Raw genomic sequence first — 23,868 nt, forward strand, 5'->3', positions numbered from 1 at the left:
TGCGACGTCGAGGCCTGGATGACCAGACTCTCAGGCGTGGGATGGGTGGTCAGAAAGGCAGGGTCGCGTGGCGCGGGCGGTAGCGTCTGGCAATGTTTTTATCCACTGGAGCTCCAGTGGCTGGCCGCAACCTAGTGCCCAAGAGGACGTCGGTAAGGACATCATTGAAGGGAAGCAACGGCTCTGACAAAGTAGACGCCGTTTGGAGCACTTCGGTGAGAGGGTTGGTTTTGAGGGCAACTGTGGGGAGGTTGAGGTTGAGGGCCTCAGCAGCCCGACGGAGCACCATCATGCAGGAAGCGATCTCCTCCATCATGGGTGGGGGAGAGGCAAACCCCGGGTCAGAAGAGACATCGAGGTCACTGGCGTCTTCCAGGTCGTTCACCCAATCCTGCTTGGAGTCACACTGCCGGGCAAGGGGGTCCTCAGATCTTTCCCAGTCCTCCTCCGCCTCTGGCACTTGAGGGGCCAGTCGTGGCAGGAGGGCCGGAGCCGGAGAAGGGACAAAAGGCGCTGAGAACGGGGCCGGCCGGGGCCGGACAGGTTCCGCCTCCCAATGCGAATTCCAGGTCGGAACAAAATGGTCCTGGAACCAGGGCAAGGGCGGAAGGAACAGCACCCAATGCGGCGCCGAGGGAGGCGCCGGAGCCGGTAACGCTGCACCTCGTGGCGCTGGGGCCGGAGCCAACAGCGTAAGATCTTGTGGCACCGGGGCTGGAGCTGCCGGGCCAACAGGATCTGGATACGGGACCTTGGGGCCCGAAGGCGAGCCGGCGGGAGCCCGAGACCTAAAAAGGCGGTCCATGGCAGCAAGAACATCTTGCACCTGTTCGGGAGTTGCTGAGGGACCCGGGTAGGGCGGGTAGAGCGTAGAACTCCCATGCTCCAGATGAGCTGCAAGGGCGGAGCCCCTGTCCCCCTCGTCCCCCCCCCCCCTTTAAAAGAGGGAAAATTGGGTTGCAAGAAATTGGAACGCCAGTGGCCGGTAGCGTATTGTCCAGCGGTAAATCTGCTCTCCACATGGCCCAGAGAGATTATTACATAGCCGTTACGAAGGCTAAAAGCAATTTTTATGCTGATAGAATTATAAAAGCTAACAACAATAGCAAAGCTGTATTTTCCATTGTCAGAAGTTTCTTGTTTCTTGTCCCCCTGTGCGGAGCATAAAAATATTTCAGCTTCCCCTGATTGGTGCGAGGAGTTGCCCACGTTCTTTATTAATAAAATACAATCCATTCAAGAAAGCCTGGCATCACCAGTGGCGTTGCAGATAATTCATTTGGCTCTCCCTCCCCCACCCCCCCCCTGTCTACCTACTAACTCACTATTCTCTCAGTTTGTGCAGGCCGAAAAGTCTGACATTCTTGCTATCCTTTAAATCCCTCAAGTTTGGCTCCCCCCCAGACCCGTGTCCTGATAGAGCCTTAGCAGGGGTCGCCGAGGCGGTGTGCCCAGAAGTCACTGACATTATTAACTGGTTGCTTCAGTCGGCCACGGTACCGGCACAATGGAAGCAAGCTAAACTCCTCCCTCTCCTTAAGAAACCTACAGTAGATCCCTCTGTACCTGTAAACTATCGTCCTATTTCCTTATTGACGGCACTGGCCAAAGTATGAGAAAAGGTGGTTTTCCCCAACCGGAGACCTTTGTGGAAACCTCTGGGGTGCTTCACCCTGCTCAGTCGGGCTTCAGAACATCGTATAGCACAGAGACAGCGTTGGTAGAGATGGCGGAGGCAATTGGGGAGTGCTTGGTGCAGCTCTGGCCTAGCTAGACTCCTTTTTGGATGCTGGTTCCCAGCAGGTGTGGATGCCCCCTTTCTCATCCTCGGTCAGGGAAGTTTCGACTGGAGTTCCTCAGGGCTCGACCTTGAGCCCTTTGCTTTTCAACATCTATTTGACTTCGCTGATTTCCCTGGCCGAAGAGCTGGGTGCCAAAATCATGGCTTATGCTGACGACACCCAGCTTTTATTTACTTGGAACGGCTCTGATTTAAACACGGGGGCTGCGCAGAAATGCCTTGCAGCCGTGTTCACATGGCTGGGGCAGGCCAAACTCAAGTGCAATGAGAGAAAGTCAGAGATACTGCTGTATGGGCACTTTCCCCCCGCTCTTTTCAGAAGCCTTGTGGCCTCTGGAGTTTCCCCGTCCACTGTCTGAGGGTGGCCCGGCTAAGAACTTGGGGGTTTGGTTCGGGGAAGATCTCCGGTTTTCTGAACACATTAAGAGACTTACGGGTGTCTGTTTTGGAACACTCAAGTCACTGAGCAGGTTCCTCCCCATGCTACCACAGCCGGCTAGGGAGATGGTGGTGGGGTCCCTTATCTTGTCCTGCTTGGATTATTCCTATGTGTTATTCATCGGTGTCCCTTGATACCCGATGAATAAACTTCAACTAATCCAGAACGCGGTGGCAAGACTCCTTTTTAATATCTCTAAGAGATCTAGCACAAGGCTCCATCTGCACAAGCTCCACTGGTGTAATTTAAGGCCCTTACTTTGGCCCATAGAGCCTTGCATGACTCAGGTCACTCCTATATTAAGAAGCGTGTGGCCTTCTACATCCCCCACCGCTCCTTACGCTCTGCTTCTCACCGTCTGATGATCACTCCCAGATTCCGCATTTCTAGGATGGGGGGTAGTCACTTTCAGTTAAGGTTGCCATCCTCTGGAATAGTCTTCCTGTACTGCTGCGCCGCACTCAGGACTTCCGCCTCTTTAAGAAACTACTCAAAACGCATCTTTTTAATCAGACCTCTTAATTGTTTTCTGCTTCCTGCCTGTAGTTTTTCTTCACGCCAGGACACTTCTAAGTAATTGAGCGCGCTATAAGTCACCTTTAACATAACATAACATAACAGGAGCACGAGCACGAGCTCGGGGGACGTCCGAGATCTAAAACGCTTCTTCGACTTCTTTTTATGGCGTCGCTTACCCTAATCCAAAGGCGAAGACTTGGAGCCCGAGGAGCGAGGGCTCCGGTCCAACAGCACCTAGACCCGGAGCGGCAGTGGGACGAATGCCGGACCTCCAGCAATTTCCGGCGCCGCTCCCTCAAGGCCTTTGGGTCCATGGCTGGACAGTCCGGGGAGACGTGGTCAGTCTCCAGGAAGTAGAGGCAAACATCGTGGGGGTTTGCCAGCGACATATTACGGCGGCAGGCCCCACGGGACTTAAAGCCAGGCATCCCTACGTGCAGCAGGAGAAAAAAGTGGGGAGACAAAAAATGACTTAGGTACTTGCTCAATCCGGATCTGCGCTTGCTGGCGCGGAAAAAGAATGAACTGACGTCAGCGCGCATGGGTGTCGTTTAAGTACTCTCCGTGACGTCATCTCGGCGCTGACGACGTCAGTGACGGACGTGGAGCCGCAGGACGCCACTTTCTGACGCACAGGGGTACTTCTAAGCAAAACTTTCTGGATCCAGTCTGACGCCTGGGGGTATTCTAAGGTAAGGAATCCATCACTAACGTGGCTCTTTCAGATCAATACTCCAGCAGTGTCTCTCTTCCCAATGGTAATTTCCCATTCTTAATGCTCTATGCAGCACTGCACCTGTGTCTCTATACTCACTGGTAATTTCTCACTCTTAGTTCACTAGACAGTGCTGCACCTGCTTCTCTGGTCCCAGTGGTAATTCTTCATTCCTAGTCCTCTCGACAGTGCTGATAGCTGGATCTCTGGTCCCGTTGATAATTCTTCATTCTAAGTCGGCATGGCACTGCTACTAGTTGCTTCTCTGGTCTCATCGGTAATTACCACATTCTTAATCCTCTAGGCAGTGCTGTAGCTGCTTCTCTGGTCCTGTTGGTAATTCCTCATTTTAAATCCTTTACACAGTGCTGCAGTTGCTGCTCTGGTCTCATTGGTATTAGCCACATTTTAAGTCCTCTAGGTAGTGCTGCAGCTGTGTCTCTGTTCCCAGTGGTAATTCAACATTTTTTGTCCTCTAGGCACTGCTACTAGCTGCTTCTCTGTCCCAGTCAGTAAATCCTCATTCATAGTCCTCTTAATAGTGCTGCTAGCTGCTTCTCTGGCCCACTTGGTAATTCCTCATTCTAGGTCCTTTAGACAGTGCTGCTGCCTGCTTCTCTGGTCTCACCGGTAATTCCTTATTCTAAGTCGTCTATGCTGTGCTGCAGTTGCTTCTCTAGTCCCAATGGTAATTCCTCGTTCTTAGTCCTCTAAACAATGCTAGCTGCTTTTCTGGTCCATCAGTAACTCCCCCATTCTAAGTGCTGCAGTGGTACCGTATTTTCCGGCGTATAAGACGACCCGGCGTATAAGACGACCCCCTACTTCTCTTGATTAAATGTAGGTTTCGTCCTATACTCGCCGTATAAGACTACCCCCACTTCCAACACTTCCAAACATTATGTACTGGTACTGTATTGCCGGCGGGAACCTTCTGCAGTCCCCTTTCAATGCCCATGAACTGAGGAGATGACGTAGGGTACTGACGCTCCTCTCCTTCCAATGAACGTGAGGTTTATGGCCACATCGGAAGGAGAGAGAGGCGCCAGATCAGCGCATATGCCGCTGTGTCTCTAGGCTGAACACGCAGTGAGAAAACCGAAATGCCCCGTGAGACCCTCTCCCATCGGCACTACAGGACTGTAAGTAACTGTGCACAATTTTTGATTCATGTACCGGTAACGTTTTTGTTCTGTTGTAAATGTAATTTTCCCTTCATGTATCATTACCGGTCCTATTGTGAAGCGCGCAGACACCTTCGGGTAAAGTCCGCGCTATATAAAATTGCATACGGAGGTTCGTGGGTGCTGACTTGGTTCTACTTAATCTTTGCTTCAAATTCAAAGTCGGTGGAGCGTTGCTTCCACTCGTAAAACTTTGGTATCCGGCGTATAAGACGACCCCCGACTTTTGAAAACATTTTAAGGGGTTAAAAAGTCGTCTTATATGCCGGAAAATACGGTAATTCCTCTTTCTTCGTCCACTATACAGTGCGGCATCTGTTTCTTTGGTCCTGTCGGTAATTCCTCATTCTATATCCTCTAAACCAGGGGTCTCCAAACCGGTCCTGGAGGGCCGGATCCATGCCAGATTTTTAAAATTACTACATGTATCTCAATGGGGATATCCAAAAAATCTGGCATGGATCCGGCCCTCCAGGACCGGTTTGGAGACCCCTGCTCTAAACAGTGCTGCTAGCTGCTATTGTGGTCCCGTCTGTAATTCCTCATTGTAAGTCCATTAGACAGTGCAGCAGCTGTTTCTCTTGTCCCAGAGGTAATTCCTCATATTAAGTCCTCTAGGCTGTGCTACAGCTGTGTCTCTGTTCACAGTGGTAATTCCTCATTCTTAGTCCTCTAGGCAGGGCTGCTAGCTGCTACTATACCGTAGTCCTGTTTGTAATTCCTAATTCTACGTCCTCTAGGCAGTGTTGTAGCTGTGTCTCTGTTCCCATTGGTAATTCCCATTCTAAGTCCTCTAGACAGTAATGCTAGCTGCTTCTAATGTCTCATCAGTAATTCTTCATTCTAAGTCCTTTACACAGTGGTGCTGCTCTCTGCTTCTGGACTCACCGGTAATTCCTCAGACTAAGTCCTCTAGGCAGTGCTTCAGCTGTGTTTCTGTTCATACACCCACTACACTCCAAACCAAAACAGATAAGAAAAGTGGTCATTTATAATGCCAATAGCTCTAACTCTGACAAATGCTTGTTATGTCTTGTCTTCTCTTTACTACCTTGATGCATTAACTGTCTGTGGGTGAATTTCTAGCCAGCTAAATCTGTCATTCACAGATTATACATTTTTCTTTTTGTCTAAAACCTTTTAGACTGGTGTATGAATCTATTTGTTTGACAGGGAACACGGATGCACAATACAGTTGGCCTCATTTGAGCCCAGGTTTAAATTTATAACTCAATTGTTTGTGCAGCATTTCATGGCGCAAGCAATTCATTACCGACTCACATGAATCTATAAAAGTTCTAATGCTGAAGGAACCACAGTCCTACCAAAACCAATAAATCCTAACAGCCCGGAAGATGTGTTCTACAATGCTCTGTAGTTCAGAACGCCTGACAGCAGTAAATATGTGCAGAATCTGCAACACATACAACAGTATATTTCTTTAAAAAGGTTTACAATTGACTACGATTGCCCAAGACTGGGTAACCCTGGGCAGGACGGTAGCGAAACGGAACATTGCACAGCACTGGGGATCTAGGATTACCCCCACTCTTACTCAGTGGTGCAGGGATGTGGACCTGGCGATGGTTGCAGAAAAATCGGTGTACATATATCGAGGCTGTCCGAAAAATGGGAGAGGGTATGGGGAGGATGGAACACATACCGGGGTGGCATATGTGAACCCCCGCCTCCCGAGGACTCCGAATCTGATGCAAGTATTTGAGAAGTGTACACTGAGCGGCCTCCTGATGTGCATGTCCGGCGGTAGGGTAGAGATACGGAGGAGAGACATGGGTGCTGTGTTTTATGAGACGCTCATTAATAACTTTGTGACTATTACAGATATGTATCTACATGCCATGCAAAATGCTATGCAAATTGTTTCAATAAAAAATTGTTTTAAAAAAAAAAAAGGTTTACAATTGGCACTTGCAAACATTTTTGCTGCTTCCTACATTGGAAATGAATTAAACTATCTTCAGTTAACTCATAAACGTCAATATAAAATGTAGACATTTTATTTGTATTTGACAAATTATATGACAACATCAGTAAATTATCTATTTTTTCTTTAATACTGTGTTCAAATATTACATTTTGTGGGAGTAAACATTGTCAAATTTAACTCATACCTCAGCTCCTTTTGTAGGCGACTAATCTGGCATTCGTAAGAGTCAATTATGTCAACCGTCCTAGTAAAAGACAAGACACAGCTGAAAAGTGTGTACTGCTTAGGTGTATAGGCTTTTAATTTGGAATGCATAAGAAGAAATGTTGGCAAAAAAGGCAATGAAAGACTGCACAAGGATAAATAAAATAAAAAAAGATTAAAAGCATGTTAGTGAAAAGAAAACAAAGCATGCTTACGTTGTAAAAACATTAGTATTTTCATATAGCATAGATTGTGTGAGGCCCAGCGTCACTCCAACAGTTGCACCTGTTCCCGACCGGTGTGTAATTATAATTCTGAATGAAAAAATCTGGGGGCACTGCCTTTTCTCTGTATTTACTGGAGTTCCATTTAATAGACCTCACTCTTGACAAGCCAACAGGTTTTCCATACATTTAGAGAAAAAAGTATTCTTTCCCAAAATTGAAAGGAATTTTTGATTTTTCGTCAAAGCCATCTAGTAATATGAAGCAAAGCAAGGAGGCATGACAAGTTGGTGTGGGAGGTATGGACGCAATTTCAAAAGAACAAAGACAGAGTAAAACATTTTTTTTCTGTGGTCAATTTAAGATGTGGATGAGATTTTAAAAGCTGCTTAATCAAATCTTTTTGACTAACCCGTACATACATTCAACACAGGGAACATACAGGGGTTCAGGGAACCTCCAACATAAAGGATTACTTACTGTTGATCTGTGGGAGAATAAGGTTTGGGAGCACGCTCCTGAAACTGGAGGAATGCTTTATTCTGTCTGGCAACACGCCGATCTTCTTCTGCCACCATTTTAAGAAGTTTCTTCTGCAAACATGCAATCTTTTCCTGTTGTTCATGCAATTTCTGTTTTTGTTGATTATACCTTGACTGTTGACAGATTAAATGAAATAAAGTGAGCAGTTTCATAGGCCTCGCCAGTCTAAATTTTGTAGTAGATACGGTTAAAAAAAAAAATGTCATTTACCACTCCTACCTTTTGAACCTCTAGCTCAGTCAGCACTTATCAGTAAACAGCAATACCACCTTCTTGAGGGCCCTAAAGGTCTATCATAGCAGTTTAGAAATAATGACAACGTTTACACAATGACTCACCCACCTACAAGCGGTGCAGACCTAATCCTCTCAACATCTAACACAGTCAGAGGACTAGCTTTGAACTACGGCCACCATTACTCTAGATGAGCCGGACTTCAAGCAAATAGAGTATCAAAGACGGTCTGTCTGTAAAACTGTGCACGTATTCTCAACCATGAATTCAGAAAGTATTTTTTTAAAGAGAATAGGTAACAAGTCCTCCCTACATGTCTTGGTAATAGATGCATTGTGACCCTTCTTACTTAGATGCCCATGACCATCCTTCAGATAGGGGCAGGATTTGTGAGGAATCTACAGGTGGATGGAGTATCCACCAGGAATATCTTTACTGCCGGTAATTAACTTTTTTCTTCGGATAGATATTCCTACCTGCAGATTTCTCGCACTCCCAAAAGATACCACAGCATCAATCCCTCAAGGTAGTGGTTCTGAAGGAATGGTCACACCAGGGTATCTTGCTGAAAGCAACAAGTGAAATGGTCATCCGTTTTCACTTCAGAATCCAAACAATAATGCTTTGCAAATATTTGAAGGAAAGAAAATGTTGCTGCACAGCATATTTCTGCTATGGGCACTCCTCTGGCTAGTGTTTTGGGTGGATGCTTTCTCCCTGGTGCAATGTGCCCACATTCCTTCTGGTGGCTCCTTTTTAGTAAGGGCTTTATTGATTTTATTGAGGATGATGATAATCCACTGAGACAGAGCCTTCTCTTGGACAGCCTTGCCACTCTTGGAGGCAACATGTCAGATAAATAATTGGGTGTCAGATCTACAGTTCTTGACTCTGTAAATGCAGGCGTTAACCTTCCTCAATGGTCCAGCCTGTGGCCTCTCCTGCCTCTTGGTGGGATAGAGAAGTGGGGAAGAATGAGGGAAACATAATGGACAGCCTCATATAAAGTGTGGTAACCACCTTTGGTAGGAAAGTCACTCTAGTCCTTAGATCCATCTTTTCAGATTAAAAACTGGTGAAAGGTGGACCGACACACAGTGCTTGAAGCTTGAGGACTCTCCAATATGATGCCCCCCAAAAGACTTTTGAAAGGCAGAAGCTACAACTTTAGGCTATGCAAAGCATTTGAAAGAGGCCCCCATAAAAAATGTTAGAACCAGATTAACATCTCATTGAGGCGCAATGAAAAAGGAAAGAGGGAAAAAGCACAACAGATCCTTCAAAACTCTCAAATCATTTGGGGTCTTGAATAGAGATGATCAGGTTAACAGATGAATGCTGATAAAGCTGCAACGTATCCTTTAACAGTACACACTGCGCAACCTTAGTGGGCCAAAGAAAGTGCAAAAATAGTAAAATGCCTGAAAAGTTTACCATAAAGGGATCCATCAACCAGGAAGTGAAATAGTTCCACCACCCAGCATAAACCGTTTTCGGAGATGGGCGCGCCCAAAAGGATGATATCCATCACCTCCAGTAGTAGGTAAAAAGAACTCAGTTGTCCCTGTTTAAATTTTCAGGCTTGTGGGTCGACGATAAGGTGGCTGGGGTTCAGAGCCTGCCTCTCCAACTGTGAGAGGTGGTCTGCTGTGAGCTGAGGCGGCAGAGTGGGTTACAGGACTACACTTTTTAGGTTATTGTCTGACCTTGAACTAGAGATGACAAGGCAAATGTCCCAGACTGATGTCGCATCAGGTGTTCTCATCGAGAACATTTCCTATGTGAGTTGACACTTTCACTGGTTCTTGGAAAGAGAAGAAATGACAACATCTGCATCAGAGCCAGACGTCAGATTCTGCAAAAATAGAGCAAATGCAGTCTCAGCCTGCTCCAGATGGAATCTGAGCTTATGAGCTTTATGTAAGCTATTGGGTCCAGGCAAAGAGTCTCAGAGCTTCCCAGCAGAAAAGATAAGACCCAATAACTCTTGAAGTACAACATTGCGGTCATGTATGCCAAGATATGCACTGACCTACCACAAAGGGTGGGCAGGAAGACATTTGAGGCCAGGCAAACTCCCCCCAGCTCAAGCAATGCGACATGGATTTTTTGTTCGTTAAGATTCCAGTGGCCTCTATTCTCCAGTTCTTACAGATGTGTACCCCACTCCAAGGTGGAGACATCTTTCTCCATTGTGCCCACTGCTGGTGGTGGTTGTAAAAAGAAATTCCCATGTGACTGTTTCTACTGATCACCAAAGAAGATCCATAGCAGTGTTCAGGGGGTCCTGATGATGTCTGTCAGATCGCCCTGTGAAGAAACCATTATAAACTGAGACACCACTGCAGAGCACTCATGTACAGGTGAGAATGAGTAAACAGCAGAATGCAGGAGGCCAGCAGCCCAATCACGTAGAGAACCTTCAGTAACAGAACCAGAGTCCTGACCTGAAACATCAGGGTCCTATTTTGAATGTCCTGATCCTCTGGGGAGGAGAGAAAACGCAGTGGGGTTTTGGGTCCACTACTCTCCCCTATGAACAAAAGGCACTGAGCGGGCTTCAGGTTTGACTTGGGAAGATTGGTGGAGAATTTCAGTAGTTTTACACTATTAGCCAAATCCATAATACTCTTTTTTCATAAATACATATTCCTGGGGGCAAGACTTGCTGAGCTCCAAGATAGCTGCACCTTAGTGCTGCTCTCCTTCAGTCACTAAACTAATCCATCATCACCACCTGCAAGGCAGCCCCATCTAAGCCTGTAAATGAACTAAAACTATCCACAGTGCCCGGCTGCATCATACAATGTGAGAAAAGAAAAGCAATTCGTGTTATGTTGTGACATCTGTGTACCTGAGTCCTACCTGGGCTGCGACTCCGCCTGCGGACAGACTTAAACGGCGGCGCCTGGGCCGTCCGTCAGAGCCTCTTGGTGCTACGAAGGTGCCTGAGCCTCGACGTTGTGTGGTAAACTGCCGCTGCCTGGCAAGGCTAGGGAGTAATAACCAGACGGGGATGCTGGCGCTTGATGTGGCAGGGCTGGGAGCCGTTGTCAGCAGAGAAGTGTCAGATTCACCCTGCTGGGTGCTGATGTGCAGCTGCTTGGTTGGTGGCATCCCTGAGGGCGTAGTAGCTCTGCTGACAACTGGTCAGCTATCACAACGAGGACAGCCGATCCTTCATGGGGAGCTTGACACGAACTGAGCCAGAGGCAGTAACTGGTATGCAAATGGTGAAGCTGTAAGCTTAAAAAGAGCCCTGCCCCAGGAACCGCCATTACGCAGGCACAATAAAACTGGCGAGCCACTATACGATCTCTTCAATACACAGTATAAACTCTATTCAGTGGATAATGTAGTGCCTGACTGCCGCCTAACCCTTTTGGGGGGCCTACAGTCGGAGATATCATACTGCTGGTGCAACTCTGGTTCTGACGTTTTGGTATTCCTGGATTTTACTCTTCAGATGCAAGAGGCGAGGAAACTGTCCTTACAAATCTGCTCTCAGAGTCAGCATTTTTCTGATCCATGCCAGGCGATGGAGGCACAAAAAAAATGATATCTATACACATAAGAGGGAGAGAAGGATGTGGACACACCGCACCAAATGACAGAAGATGATGAATAGTTACCTCGTGTACTGGCCGCTTGCCCCAATTTTTTGGGAGCTCAATTTATATTACATAAGACAATGGTTGATATTATGTTGTTTTTATTATTATGTAGTTTTACAAAGCGCATAGCTACCCGGCAGAGTTTCCCAGCACTAGGCACGTGTAGTAAGGCACCAAAGGAAGGTGTATCCATAGTTAAGTTAGAAGAGCCAGGTCTTCAAAGGTTTCCTAAACGCACTGAGTAACTGGGACATTATCATTGAAACGGGTAGTGCATAACAAAGACAGCTTAGTACCCAGGTAGGAGAAAGACCAGCCGCCCTGATGAGCTCTACAGATTCTGGGAATAGTACTGAGATTACAGTTGCTGGATCAGAAGGAATGGCTGAGATGGTAGTGGGTCACCAACGATCTTAGGTACTGTGGACCTGAATTGGACATGGCTTTGTGAATTTTATACAATTTTTTGAACTGGATACGTTTTTCCACAATAATGTGCTCCATCTGTAAACTCACATACATGTACAAGGCTGATGTTCCGTTCAGGGTATGTTTCTTCACGTTGCTCACATGCAGGTTCTACCGCCTCACTTTATGATGGACCATGTTACAGTTTACTGCAATTGATTTCATTTTGGATCTTCTTTAATATTAACAAACTGCAAAATAAATGCTTTGAGCAGTAAGCGAAGGGGCCTTGCAGAAGTGATCAACTATTCATTAGTGGCCACCATTGCCTTTTTCAGTCGGAACAGGGCTTATGATGCTCTGCCTCACGTGTGCACCGCTATACTTCCTTTGCAAATGTTTTATTTCGGTGGGGGAAGGTGGTGGGGGTGTAACCTACTGGCAGTTGAGGATCACAATTTGAGTGGGTGAGGATCAGTAAGAATTTATACAGTGCAATGCTCTCTGGGACTGGTGGTTCCGTAAAACCCAAGTGGGTCGCCGCCACCATTCGCATGCAAAAAACTATTAAAGGGATTGCCAATGTCCCCGCAAGCACCCCGCAAGTAAAGGCACCTCCTGTACCACAGAAAGCTGCCCAATGGTGGCGGCGACCCACTTGGGTTTTACGGAGCCACCAGTCCCAGAGAGCATTGCTTCAGATTTTACACCTGTGCATAATTACTGAGGGTATTTACTGGTGCCTGCGGCTTGCCGTCATGTCACATGTGCTGCCACTGAAGAGGGCGTTGGCCCGAAACGCGTCTGGCAGGAAAGGGACTCTGTTTGCAGCTCGCGCCCTTGCACTGGCATCAATTCCTACCTGTAAGTGCATCCCCATCTAGCGGCAACTCTTTCTTTCCATTTTTTGCGGCCTGCCCAGTCGCGGGGTTGCACTACCGCTTACAACTGCGGGTCCACAGCTGCCTTACTTGGGCAGCTTTCTGTGGTACAGGAGGTGCCTTTACTTGTGGGGTGCTTGCGGGGACATTGGCAATCCCTTTAATACTTTTTTGCATGCGAATGGTGGCGGCGACCCACTTGGGTTTTACGGAACCACCAGTCCCAGAGAGCATTGCTTCAGGTTTTACACCTGTGCATAATTACTGAGGGTATTTACTGGTGCCTGCAGCTTGCCGTCATGTCACATGTGCTGCCACTGAAGAGGGCGTTGGCCCGAAACGCGTCTGGCAGGAAAGGGACTCTGTTCGCAGCTCGCGCCCTTGCGCTGGCATCAATTCCTACCTGTAAGTGCATCCCCACCTAGCGGCAACTCTTTCTTTCCATTTTTTGCGGCCTGCCCGGTCGCAGGGTTGCACTACCGCTTACAACTGCGGGTCCACAGCTGCCTTACTTGGGCAGCTTTCTGTGGTACAGGAGGTGCCTTTACTTGCGGGGTGCTTGCGGGGACATTGGCAATCCCTTTAATACTTTTTTGCATGCGAATAGTGGCGGCGACCCACTTGGGTTTTAAGGAAGGAGTAGTTTCTGTCCTGTAACTCCAGTTCTGTAGTAGGGGTATCTCTGTTATAGTCATAATCTAGTGAATAGTCCTGCCCATGTGCGTGGACCCCGGCAATCAAAAATAATCTCTTAAGTTGTCAAAATCATGCAGAAACTGCAAAGATACTTAAGAGAGAATTTAAAGACAAATAATGCAGCCTATATCCACAGGCTACACTGTCCAGTACTTCAACTAGAAATTCCACCAAATAACACCACACATAATACAGCCAGCCCAGTTTCTACCATAGAGAAACTTGCCTCCACCATCAAAAAGACTCTGGAATGATAGAGAGGAAGGCATGGACAGACAAGCCACATAGGCTGCCATTATGTGGCTTAAATAGGATACTGTGCCTTTAAGAGAGCCTTCTAGAACTTTCTCCCAGTATCCCAGAATGCATAGCAGGTCCCTCTACTTTCAGTTCTTTTTGACAGGCGTAGCACGCCAGACCTGTAGCATTACGTACATGAATACATATCTCCACCGGGGAGGAGGGCGGGCGCTTATGACTATAACAGAGATACCCCTACTACAGAACTGGAGTTACAGGACAGAAACTACTCCTTTTGTAGTAGGGGATCTCTGTGTATAGTCATAATCTAGTGAATAGAATGGCAAGCCCATCCCCACACCAAAGCGGCGGTGGAGAAAGAAAATAACGCCACTACTGTGCGAACAAGTTCCACAGCGAAGCCTGCCCCACCTGAGCATCTGCTCTGGCATCAGTGTCCAGACAGTAATGCTTAGCAAAGGTATGAACCGACTTCCAAGTGGCTGCCTTGCAGATTTCAGCAATCGGCACGTTACGGAGCAGAGCCGTCGTGGCAGCTTTGCCCCTGGTGGAATGAGCCTTAGGCTTACCTCCTAAGGTCTTATTAGCCTTTTGGTAACATAATTGTATGCAGGACACAATCCACCTAGAGATGGACTGCTTAGAGGTCGCAAGACCCGTCCTGACCGATCCGTAATTGATGAACAACTGGTCAGACCTACGAATATCTTTGGTTTTATCCAGATAAAATTTCAACACCCTCCTAACATCCAGGGAATGGAGAGACCCCTCCGCTGGGGATGAAGGGTTCTGAAAAAACGTAGGCAAAGTTATGGTCTGGTTGACATGAAAATCAGAAATAACCTTGGGAAGAAATTTAGGGTGAGTACGCATAACAACCTTAGCAGCATGAAACACAGTATAAGGTTCAGTACAACACAACGGCTGAATTTCACTCACCCTGTGGGCCGATGTAATGGCCACGAGGAACGAGCCTTCCAGGACAGGTGCTGCAACGAAGCCTTATGAATAGGTTCAAAAGGCTCCTTCATCAATCTGGACAGCACCACATTCAATTCCCATGAAGGCGAAGGAAGCCTGACAGGAGGGAATACTTTCTTCAATCCTTCCAGAAAATCTTTGATCACAGGGATCTGGAAAAAGGAAGTCTGTGAAGGGCATTTCCTGTAGGCAGTCAATGCAGCAAGATGAACCTTAATGGAATGAACATTAAGGCCAGACTGCGCCAAATGTAAAAGGTAAGGAAGGATGACATCTTCCTTACAGGTCGTAGGATCATGGTTCTTAGACTGGCACCAGATACAAAACCTCTTCCACTTGTAAGCATATGAAGTCCGAGTGGAAGGCCTCTTAGACTCCTTCAGTATGTCCATGCAATCATCGGGCAGATTCAGATGGCCATATTGCACTATCTCAGGAGCCATGCCGCCAAACTCAAAGACGAGAGGTTGGGGTGTAACATCCGTCCCCCGAACTTTGTGAGAAGGTCCGGCCTGCACGGCAACCGAATGTGAGGAAGGAGAGACCGGTGAAGTAGGTCCGTGAACCACCACTGCCTGGGCCACTCCGGGGCAATGAGTATCATCCGAGCCCTGGACCGGGCCAGCTTGATGAGCACCGCCGGAATCAGGGGAATGGGAGGAAAGGCGTACAGAAAGCTGTTCGTCCAGTCTATGCATAACGCATTCCCCAGATTCCCTTGCTGGAAGTACCTGGAGGCGAAGTCTCTGCACTTGCTGTTTTCGGCAGTGGCGAACAAATCTACGTCTGGAGTTCCCCACCGTGCAAAGACTTCTCCTAGTACTTCGTCGTTTATGACCCATTCGTGGTTTTCCTGAACCAGCCTGCTCAGTGCGTCTGCCTGAACATTCTGCACACCTGGCAGATGGGTAGCCATTATCGTCAATCCTCTGGCTAGGAGCCAGTGCCAGATCGCCTGCGCCTCCTGTGACAGAGTGCGTGATCTCGAGCCCCCCTGCTTGTTGAGGTAGTACATCGTGGTAGTATTGTCCGTCTATACAAGCAGAGAGTTGGTCTGGAAGGACGAAAGGAAGGCCTTCAGTGCCAAGTGAAAAGTTCTGAGTTCCAGGAAATTGATGTGATACGTGGCCTCCATCGGCGACCACGTTCCTTGAATCTGTAGAGTCCCGGAGTGCGCTCCCCATCCCAGGAGAGAAGCATCCGTCACAACAGTCTGCGTGGGAATGTCCTTGTGAAAGGGAACCCCTCTGAGGAGATTCTCCGCCGAACACCACCACTTCAGAGACTGAAGAGCATGCAGCGACAGTCGAATCTTGTCGTCCCAAGATCCTTTCCTCTGATCCCACTGGTCCTCCAAGCACTCCTGCAGCGGTCTCATGTGGAGCCGTGCGTGTGGCGTCAGGAAGATACAAGAGGCCATCGATCCCAGTAGAGAAGACACCGTCCTCACTGTTGTAGATGGAGTTGTCATAAGAGCCTGAGCCTTCCGAAGGAGAGATAATCGTCGCTCTTCCGAAGGAGACACGCTTGCTGACAGCGTATTGATGGAGGCTCCCAAGTACTGTATGTATTGGACCGGAGTCGGGACAGACTTGGCCATGTTGATGTGCAGCCCCAGCTTGTTCAAGAGAACGCACGTCTTCTGGAAGTGTGCTCGCGCTTCCGAGAAGGAGGATGCCTTGATCAACCAATCGTCCAGGTACGGGTAGACGAACACCTTGTTCTTCCTCAGGTGTGCTGCTACCACCGCCAAGGACTTCGAGAATGTTCTTGGCGCAGACTTCAGTCCGAATAGGAGTACTGTGTATTGATAGTGATTGGTGCCGACTTGGAACCGCAGGAACTTCCTGTGTTTGTGTGCAATGGGCACATGGAAGTAAGCATCCTGTAGGTCTATAGCACATAGCCAGTCTCCCTGTTGCAACTGAGGATAAATCTGATGCAACAACAGCATGCAAAACTTTTCCCTGCGAATCCATTTGTTTGCCTGTCGCAAGTCCAGAATGGGCCTGAACTCGTTCTTGTCCTTCTTGCGAACCAGAAAGAACCGGGAGTACAGACCTCTTCCTCTCTGAGACAGAGGTACGTCTTCTATCGCCCTTTTCCTCAACAGGATATCCGCTTCCGCCTGAAGCTCGCGCAGCTGAAACTGCGAGCTTACCGGTGGAATTGCTGGAGGAGGGCTGGTGAACAGAAGACTGTATCCATTGCAAACAATATTCAGCACCCACTTGTCCTGAGTAATCTTTCTCCACTCTGCCAGAAAAAATTGAATGCTTCCCCCTACCGGAGTGGGTAAAGGATCCGGGGGAAGTAGGTTCCTAGGGCCTAGACCCAGCCTGGCCCTTGGGCGCCGGAGCCGACTGCTGGCCTCCTCTGCCCTTCTGGCGCTTCTGGAACGGCTTACGGAACTGTTGTTGATGTTGCGACTGTCCCGAAGCCTGGCCACGTCCTCGGCCTTGCCCACCGAACCGCCGTTGGAAAGGGCGGTACGTCTTCTTGGTCTCTTTAGGCTTCTCCAGGCCCACAGCCGTGAGCGTCTAGGCCTCCGCCTTCATGCGGGCCATCTCATCGTCCGCATGCTTCCCGAAGAGGGTCTCGCCGGAGAATGGTAGGTTGGCCACCCTCTGCTGTGCGTCCGGTTTCAGGGACGTAAGCCGGAGCCATGCGTGGCGTCGTTGGTTGACTCCATGGCAAAACCCATGAGCAGCCAACAGGGAAGAGTCCGCTGCAGCGCTGATAATCTGGTTCGCCACCAGCATCCCTTCATTCAGCACTTCCTGGAAGTCCTCACGCTTCTCGCGAGGTAAGTGCTCTGCAAATCGCTCGAGGGAGTCCCAGAGGGCGCGGTCGTATCGGCCCAACAGCGCCGTGGCACTCGCAGCTTTCATGGATGTAGCGGAAGTTCCACAGACTTTCCTCCCCGCCGAATCCATCCATCTGGACTCCTTATCCGGGAGAACCGTGGATGACTGGGTGGTGGCATGTTGTTTGCGGGCCGCCGTCACAAGTACAGAGTCCGGAGGGGGTTCCGTTCTCAGAAAGGCCGGATCCGAATCGGGAGCCCGGTACTTTTTCAGCAACCTCGATGGAGCCGCCTTCGTCACCGCAGGGGAGAGAAAAAGGGCCATAGCCGGTTCCTCCAGGCCCGGCACCAGAGGCAGGAGAGGACGAGACAGGTGTTTTTGATGCAATGTCTCAAAAATGACTGAAGTTTTAGGAGTAGGCACCGTCAAGGATATGCCCAACTTCGCAGCGCCCCTTAAAAGGACGTCATGGAACACCACCAGGTCATCAATCGGGGACACCCTCGTGTCCGGTGACTCCGACAAGGTAGGAAATAGTCCCTGGTAGCGGAGGACCTTGTGTGGGAGCGAGATTCGCGCTTCCTATGGCGGCGTCTCGACCTCGTGGACGATCTGTGTCGCGATCTCTCCCTTCTCCCAGAGCGAGAGCGAGACCTGCCAGCCCGTGGACGCTCCACCGGTTTCCGTGGCGGGGTCTTCCTTGGCTCCTCTCGGGGTTTCGGTTTTGGGGTCCCCTTAGGAGGTACAGGCAAAGACGGCAGCGAAGTGGACCTCGGCGGAGGAACCTTCGGCAGTGGGGCGGGCCCATGCGGAGGGACAGGAGGTGGTGGTGGGTCGCCTGAAGGAAGTGGAGGTTTGGGTGGAGGATCCTCTTTAGGAACAGGAGAAGGAGTTGGCAACCGAGGCCGAGATGGCGTGTACACCTCGGAGTACACCGAGCCCGGTGACCCCTTAGGCGAAGGGGGCTGAGATCCAGCCCCTTCAGCAGGTGATCGCTTCCTCTTGCGTCCTCCACTGGAAGCAGCGTGACTTCTGGGACTAGAATCCCTCTTGCGCCGTTTTGGAGAGGCTGAATGACTCCCAGACGCCGACTTCTTTCTGTTCGACGCAGAGCGACGCTTTTCGGGCGTCGAACGACGCTTCCGTGACTCCGGCGTCGAACGCCGTCTCCGCGACGTCAACCTCTTCCTCCGTGCCGTCGTACGCCGCCTTCGCGACGTCGAGCGTTCCGTCTTCGACGACGAGCGTCGCCGTCTCCGTCTTGATGCTCTCGACGTCGAGGAGCCCCTCGACGTCGACCGGTGCCTCAACGGCGATCGACGGTGTCGCCTCGACGGCGAGCGTCGATGCTTGTCACTTCGCCTTCGGCGTCGATGCTTGTCACTTCGCCTTCGGCGTCGATAGGAAGACCTTGACGTCGACGAAGACGATGACGTCGACGGTGGCTTCGACGGCGACTTCTCCATGATCTTCGACGACTTCTTCTCGACCCGGAGCCCCGGGGAGAAGGGGAGCACACCGCCGGCATCCCTCTCGACGTCGTCGTCGATGCAATCGACGGAGACCGGGACCGTTTGCTGTACTTCCTGCCTCTGGCTTCCCAGAGGCCTCAGCAGAGGCAGAGGGAACCTTCCCAGCCAGCCCAGACCCACCTGCAGCCAGAAGACGCCTCTCCTCAAGGCCAGAAAGCCTGATCTTCATCCTGTCCCTCAGAGTCCGAGCAGTAAACTGCTGGCAGATGACACAGTCCCCAGGGACATGATCTTCAGGGAGGCAGACGATGCAGACATCATGGGGATCACTCTTGGCCTTCTTCCTCCCACATGCTGGACACTTATCAAAAAGGCCAGGCATTTTAGAGCCCTAAAACGCCTGAAACAGCACACAAAAGAGAAAGAGAACACCAAGAAAGTAAACTGAAACACTTTTAGAACACAAAAGTGCCAAAATATCCAATAAACCCTTGAAACAAGGGAGAGCTCAATGCCAGGGTCCTGTAAGCAGGGGCCGGAAAAAAGAACTGACAGTAGAGGGACCTGCTATGCATTCTGGGATACTGTGAGAAAGTTCTAGAAGGCTCTCTTAAAGGCACAGTATCCTATTTAAGCCACATAATGGCAGCCTATGGGGCTTGTCTGTCCATGCCTTCCTCTCTATCATTGCAGAGTCTTTTTGATGGTGGAGGCAAGTTTCTCTATGGTAGAAACTGGGCTGGCTGTATTATGTGTGGTGTTATTTGGTGGAATTTCTAATTGAAGTACTGGACAGTGTAGCCTGTGGATATAGGCTGCATTATTTGTCTTTAAATTCTCTCTTAAGTGTCTTTGCAGTTTCTGCATGATTTTGACAAATTAAGAGATTATTTTTGATTGTCGGGGTCCACGCACATGGGCATGATTTTGACAAATTAAGAGATTATTTTTGATTGTCGGGGTCCACGCACATGGGCGGGACTATTCACTAGATTATGACTATACACAGAGATCCCCTACTACAGAACCACCAGTCCCAGAGAGCATTGCTTCAGGTTTTACACCTGTGCATAATTACTGAGGGTATTTACTGGTGCCTACAGCTTGCCGTCATGTCACATGTGCTGCCACTGAAGAGGGCGTTGGCCCGAAACGCCTCTGGCAGGAAAGGGACTCTGTTCGCAGCTTGCGCCCTTGCGCTGGCATCAATTCCTTCCTGTTAGTGCATCCCCACCTAGCGGCAACTCTTTCTTTCCATTTTTTGCGGCCTGCCCGGTCGCGGGGTTGCACTACCGCTTACAACTGCGGGTCCACAGCTGCCTTACTTGGGCAGCTTTCTATGGTACAGGAGGTGCCTTTACTTGCGGGGTGCTTGCGGGGACATTGGCAATCCCTTTGTTGGACAGGCCTCGTGAAAGGCCCGATCCCTCCCCGCATGGCGGGTCACGGACCCCTGCTCCTCCTGTTTCCCGGACAAGAACAACCCCTGCAACCCGCCGGGGCAACCCACGGCCCTTCCCCGACGGAACCCCAGCTCCTGACCCGGGCCCCTTCCAGAACCACTGTCCCCGGCCCAGCCGCCATTTTGGACACTACACGACCAGGCCGCGTGGCCTCAGGTCGACCTCGGCCTCTGGCCCGGCCAGGCCCCGACATCGAGGCACCACCATCCGTCCAGGGGGTGAAGAGACCACTTGGCGGGTCAATGGAAGGAGGAGTGTCGATGGCTCCCCTCCGCCAGGTGTCGATCGCCCCCAGCCTCCCTGGGCGCTGGCTCCACCCCCCTGCTGGGTGTCTGGACTCCCTCATCCCGGCCCTCCCGACCTCCAAGTGCGAGGGTCCGGACATCAAAGGGCGCCAGACCTATAACTGGGGCAGCTCCAGAGCAGGAAGGCAGTTGTATTCTGGAGTCGAGAGACACCGAGACAAACTCATCCTTGGAGGCCTGCTGGCGCTGCCGCGGCTCATCTTCGTGAACCATCTTTGAAGGCCTGCTGGCGCTGCCGCGGCCATCCTCGTCGTGAAACATCTTCAAGGCCTGCTGGCGCTGCCGCGGCCCTCCTCGTCGTGAACCATCTTCAAGGCCTGCTGGCGCTGCCGCGGCCCTCCTCGTCGTGAACCATCTTCAAGGCCTGCTGGCGCTGCCGCGGCTCTCCTCGTCGTGAACCATCTTCAAGGCCTGCTGGCGCGGCCCTCCTCGTCATGAACCATCTTAAAGGCGTGCTGGCGCTGCCGCGGCCCTCCTCGTCATGAACCATCTTCGAAGCCCGCTGGCGCTGCCGCGACCCTCCTCATCGTGAACCATCTACCAGGCCTGCAGGCGCTGCCGCGGCCCATCCTTACGAACCCTCCAGCTCGAGGATTGTGAGCTCCCCCTTTTGCTGCTTCTGTACCAGACCGGTACTCAGACTGTCCCGCTACCCCTTTTCCCCAAAGAGACTAGAATTGACGGGATCCTCGTATCCTGGTCCCACTGTACCGCTCATCACCTAAAAGATATATAGAAGTGTGCAGAACTCATCTCTGTGTGGTGTCTATCTGTGGGGGGGAGTTACCTGTCTGTACGATTACCGGAGAGGGCCCTCACCGGAGGCCTCTCCCCCTGTGCTCGGCCGACCCTCCGGGTCCCCGTCTAACATTGGTGGCCAGCGGCGCGATCGGAGCCGACGCATAATCGTACAGAGAGTAACTCACCCAACGACACACAGCCACCATGACAACAAAGGAAAGTGGAACAACAGAAAAATTTCTGATGGAGAAGCTGGAAGAGTACAGCCACAAAGAACTTAAACAATTCTGTATAGAACTGGGCATTGCTACCACGGGACTGAGCACGAAAGATGACCTCAAACATGCCTTAGAATCTTGGGTGGAGACGGAAGCATCCCCACCCCAAAATCAAAGCCTCGAGACCACCGATGCAAGAACCAACCCTGTGGACGAAAGAAGATCGGGCCTCTCGCCCGAGGAGGCCCGAGAACGGGAGAAAAGTTGGCTCCACGAATTGGAGCTGGCTCGACTCCGCTTAGATGGAGAACTCAAATTGGCAGAACAAAAAATAACCCTCGAACACTTACGGCTCAGGGAAGAACGAGAAGAGAAAAAGAGCCAGAGGGAGCTGGAAGAGAAAAGACTAGCCTACGAGCATGAGCGCAACTTGAAGGAGCTAGAAATTTGGCGGCAGAACAAAGACCTCGGAGTCTCCGGGCACCAGAGCCCCACTGCCCCTACGGACCCCAAGGTCCACATCCCCAAGGATGTCAGGGAATACTACCGGAACGATGATATCCAGCAATGGTTTAAAGCCTACGAGGTAGCAATGACCTCCCACCGAATCCCGCGGAGCGACTGGGGAGCCGGGTTATGGGGGAAATTCGTCAACGAAGGGCGAGACGCCCTGCTGCAACTCCCCGACCACCAGATGACATCCTACGACCACACAAAGGCCGCCCTCCTCACTCGCTATGGGCTCACGCCCGAGATGTACCGCCAGAGGTTTTGAGACTGCAAACGAATCCCGGGTACCACCTGGGTGGAGTACGTGAACTTTTTTAGCCGAGCCTTCGAGGGATGGATCAAGGGCAGCCAGGACACCACCTACGAGCAACTGTTCAACCTTATTGTATGGGAGCACCTCTCCATTAATTGCTTCGTCGAACTAAGACAGCACCTCCTTGATAGTAAACTGACTGAACCTCGGAAACTTGCCATCGAAGCAGACCGATGGGAGAGCACCCGAGTCCCTCGGAGCTGGTCCAGCGAACAGAACAGACCCTCCCAAGGGCCCCACCGCCCACGGGGGGGAGGAGGGGGCCAGGGTTGGGGCAGGGACACCGTCACGGTGCCCTCCACTAGCAACCCCCCGCCCGGAAGAGGAAGCCCTCCAACGTGACCAGGGTTCCGCTCCAACGTTACCTGCCACAGATGCCAGCGACCCGGCCACTATGCCAATGACCCCAACTGCCCGAAAAATCAGAGCCCCATGAACCGCCAGGTCGCCGCCGCCGCCCTAGGAGAAGAGCCGGCCCAAGAAGACGCCGAAGAGTACGAGCCGTACCAACCCGAGTGGGAACCCGCCGCCATGTCCCTGGTCTGTCTAGGGGAGAGAGACATGGTCCCGCGGGCACCCATCCCCGCCAACACGCAGAAATACAGCCAGTGGGTCACCATCAATGGACGCCGGGCTGAAGCCCTCCGTGACACAGGGGCCAGTATGACCGCAGTCCGCTGCCATCTGGTGACCCCTGACCAGATCCTACCCAATGTACTTTGTCCAGTGCGGTCGGCCGACAACTCCGAAAGCCTGTGCCAGATGGCCTGCGTCCCCTTCGAGTGGGGAGGGGTGTCCGGCATGCTAAAAGTGACTGTCCGCGACGATACCCCAGTGGACTGCCTTCTGGGGAACGACCTCGAGAGCTCCCCCTGGTCAGCCGTTGAGCGGAGGGAGCACCTAGGGATGCTTGGTCTCCCTGAATGGGTCTGTGTAACGACCCGGTCCATGGCCGCCCGCGCCATCTCCAGCCCAGAGGAACCGGAGTGGCCTGAACCTCCTCCGCCGATCGTCACAGAAGAAACAACCCCTGAGCCTGGTCCCCCGGGGTCCGGCAACGAAGAACCTGATCAACTCCGAGACCTCCCAGAGCTGGCCCAGTGGCGTCAAGAGGGTGGCCCCACTCAGGAACAATTCCGCCAGGAACAAAGAGCGTGTCCCTCCCTCGAGGGACTCCGACAACAAGCCCTAGCCCAGAGCGCAGGAGATACCTCGGGGGCCCACTGGATTTACTGGGACAACGAGCTGCTCTACAGTGAGCAAAAGATTGCCGAGCTGGGAGCCAGCCGGGTGCTGGTGGTCCCCCTCCGATTCAGAGACTTCCTATTGAACTTGGCACACGATGTGCCTCTTGCCGGGCACCTGGGGCAGGACAAGACGTACAGCC

General features: G+C 51.0%; 1 protein-coding gene across 1 annotated transcript in view; it reads right to left on the reverse strand.

Annotated features, from left to right (window-relative positions):
- Positions 1–23,868, reverse strand: part of CEP70 (centrosomal protein 70) — a 541,458-nt gene that overhangs the window by 337,448 nt on the left and 180,142 nt on the right. Inside the window, exons 7-8 of the mRNA XM_086957416.1 lie at positions 7,515–7,690; positions 6,791–6,850 (exon numbers count right to left, since the gene is read on the reverse strand). Coding sequence (XP_086813542.1) covers positions 6,791–6,850; positions 7,515–7,690 — 236 coding nt within the window. The remainder of the gene's footprint in view (positions 1–6,790; positions 6,851–7,514; positions 7,691–23,868) is intronic.

The sequence above is a fragment of the Lissotriton vulgaris genome, chromosome 2_1 (genome assembly GCF_964263255.1).
Source record: "Lissotriton vulgaris chromosome 2_1, aLisVul1.2, whole genome shotgun sequence".
Classification (NCBI taxonomy): Eukaryota; Metazoa; Chordata; class Amphibia; order Caudata; family Salamandridae; genus Lissotriton; species Lissotriton vulgaris.